The sequence below is a fragment of the Charadrius vociferus genome, unplaced genomic scaffold (assembly GCF_000708025.1).
Source record: "Charadrius vociferus isolate BGI_N301 unplaced genomic scaffold, ASM70802v2 scaffold70, whole genome shotgun sequence".
Classification (NCBI taxonomy): domain Eukaryota; kingdom Metazoa; phylum Chordata; class Aves; order Charadriiformes; family Charadriidae; genus Charadrius; species Charadrius vociferus.
The window spans coordinates 150609-153448 of NW_009646851.1; the positions used below are offsets into that span (position 1 = coordinate 150609).

The 2840-nt window shown below is 42.4% G+C and overlaps 1 protein-coding gene across 2 annotated transcripts in view; it reads right to left on the reverse strand.

Moving 5' to 3' along the window:
- PAIP1 (poly(A) binding protein interacting protein 1) overlaps positions 1-1720 on the reverse strand; it is a 25914-nt gene extending 24194 nt beyond the window's left edge. The window contains exon 1 of one of the 2 annotated variants that reach the window (XM_009894186.1): positions 1680-1720. In XM_009894186.1, coding sequence (XP_009892488.1) covers positions 1680-1710 — 31 coding nt within the window. In that variant the 5' untranslated portion in view covers positions 1711-1720. The remainder of the gene's footprint in view (positions 1-1679) is intronic. The other variant, XM_009894185.1, reaches the window with a different exon arrangement.
- Between the last annotated feature and the right edge of the window lie 1120 nt (positions 1721-2840).

The following is a 2840-nucleotide window of genomic DNA, read 5'->3' on the forward strand; positions in this document are numbered from 1 at the left end:
TGTCGGGGGGAGCGGCCGCCGGCGGGAAGGAGGGTGGAAAGCTGTAGGCTGGATTTGGGGCCGCCTTGCGAACCTCACGTTTTCCGAACTGATGAGTCAGCACACCCCTGCCCCGCCCCGGCACGGGATGGACTCGCAGCGCCTGGCGGCGCCGGGTGCGTGTGCCCCTCTGAAACCCCGAAAGCTTGGAAACGGCACTGTCAAAAAGGCCATGTTCTCTTGCAATTGCTTCCCTACAGGAACAGGCAGCGTGAGGGGGCCCGTAACAGGACTAAGACTCCGCATCGCGATGGCTGTTCCCACAAGGAAGGGGTTCCCGCGGGAGAGCTGCAGTCTAAATTGTAAATTTACACCAACAAAGTTAAGCCTCCAACGTGACAATACTACTGTACTGTTCGGGCTATTTAATATAAAAGTATTTGTTCAGAATAATGTATTTTCAGGGATAAATTATACATGACGTGGTAACAAATGCTCTTCTGATTTCACTTTTAAAGCCTTGCATGCCAACAGCAACTAACTGAAGGAGACTGTCCATGTAATGCCTTATCGCATTAACTGCAAACGATGCAATTGCCATGTCCATTCACAACTGAATTCACCTATTTTTGTGCAATTTCAGTCTAAAGCAGCCTTGCTTTGGAAACCCCAGATCACAATCTGCTTTCAGGATGAGAAAGGTAGCTGAGGTCTGGGGTCTCAGCCGGTCCTGCCAGCCATACGTCTGTGTTTGTCTCCCTGAGCAGCCTGGTGTTGGGTCAAACTCTGTCTACCACACACATGGGGATGAAAAATATGCAAGTATGTACGAAACATTAGAAAAAAAAAAAAAGAATAGCATTGTCTTGTATTTTAAAAAAAAGCCAATTGTATTGTAAAATGCTACCTTCAGAAGTTTTGTTCCTATTTTGTTTATTATTGCATTTTACCATTTTTAATAATTAAGTGGGGTGTGAAATATTTGTTTCTTCCCCAAGGCAAGAATTGGACTGATTTTGGTGAGAGACAAAGTTGGCCAGACAGTAAAGGTGACATGGTTAAAATTAATTAGGCTCATGGGAAAACTGTTCCTAGGCAACCCTTACTGAAAATGAAGACTGGTAAACTAACAAATCTACACTCTGCAACTGAAATGAGAGCAAATGCAGGAGATTTTGATACGTCTTCAAACAAACTGAAAGACTTCCCTTCTGTAAACGATCATCAAAACTAGATTTAAGCATTATTACCAATCCTTCAAAGATCACAAATTAGCTACTAAAGTGACTATATTAAAAATATTCAGTGTTCTTGTGTTAATTTAGCTTTTAGCTTTAGTTAATTTAGTTTTAAAGCCTATACTGTGACCTCTGGTAACATCTGTAGACTTTACCTTACCAGGAAGGGAATGAAAAGCTTACATTAATGTGAAAAAGGCAGTTGAGATTCTCAGTCACTGGTCCCAGGATCCTGGGGCTTTATACAAATCATCATTATATACTGGCATCACTTTTTAATATGCCAGTCTTTCAAGAAAGCAAATCTCATTCTTTAAGGTATACACCTATGTGAAGTTAAATGCCTCAGGTCATCATCACTGAACCAGACAAGTTTTCACCTTTGGTCATAAACGTGAAACCTTTTCATGTACCAGATGTTCTATATTATCTTAATTTAATGACTGCTTGGCAACTACTTACCATTAAGAGTGGAATGTGATCCCAGATCCATCTTTTTGTTAGAGATGCACTATTGAAGTTTGCATGAAAGCAGTTGTGTTTGGTTGAGAGCCTGATTTCTCCTTCCCAATCGGGACACCTAAGACAGGGAAAAAAAAAGAAAAAAAAAAAGAATCTTTCAGGCAGCTAAATCCAAAATTACAATCCCCAAATGCTACCTGAAGTAGTCAATTGCTTTAGGCAATGCCTAAAAATCTGCTTACAATGTTCTGACCCAAGTAAATGATGTCCTGTCAATTACTTCAACCTTCTGCAATCAGACATCAGAAAACATGAGATTGCTAAACTAACAAGAGGTATCCTAAGCACCTGATGACTGCATTAAAACTTTCACCAAACGCAGTTATGACCACTTATAAATAACCACTAGAGGAGTTACCTGCTTTGTCCTAAGCGTGTTACCTAATAGTCTAAAACGGAATTCAGAAGCAATACTGCACACACCTGCAGTGCCTGGTGCCGAGAAACTACAACTTTCTCACTATTCAGAACACACACACACACACTTTTACATGCTTTTTTCTTCTTTTTATGCAGACCACACATTTCCAATTAGAAAAATGGAGAGGGCTGGTTCTAGCTTTTGAAACTGAATTTCCAATACTAATAATTAGAATTATGTTGACCCCTATCATACTGGTGAGGCATGTCGTTACGCTAGTCAATGGTTACTGAGCCCAAAACATAAAGCACGTATATAAGCACACAAGCCGTAAGCCTAAACGGAATCTCTCCCACAAATTTATTTAAAGCCATGGTAGTCTCCCGAACATCTAGCAGTAGGGTATCCTGTTAGTTACTCGCAGAGACTGATGTTTTCAGCGCTTGAATTTTAGTCATAATTCATCAGTTGTGAGGATGACAGCCACGCGACGCCTCCGGAGACGCATACTTTGCATGAACAGCTACACAGACGTAAATAAACAGGAAAGCTTAACGCATACCCAGAGACTACAAGACACCATATACAGGCAACGGGCACCCTGGCAAGCTGTCCTCTACAAACCGCCCACCAGCACGTCCTCTTTACCGACTCCTATCTCGTTTATACGGCTGCCAGAGCTCCTCTTCCCCTGTCACCCTGCCGCACCGCGCATGCCACCCTCCGGCCGGCCCACACAC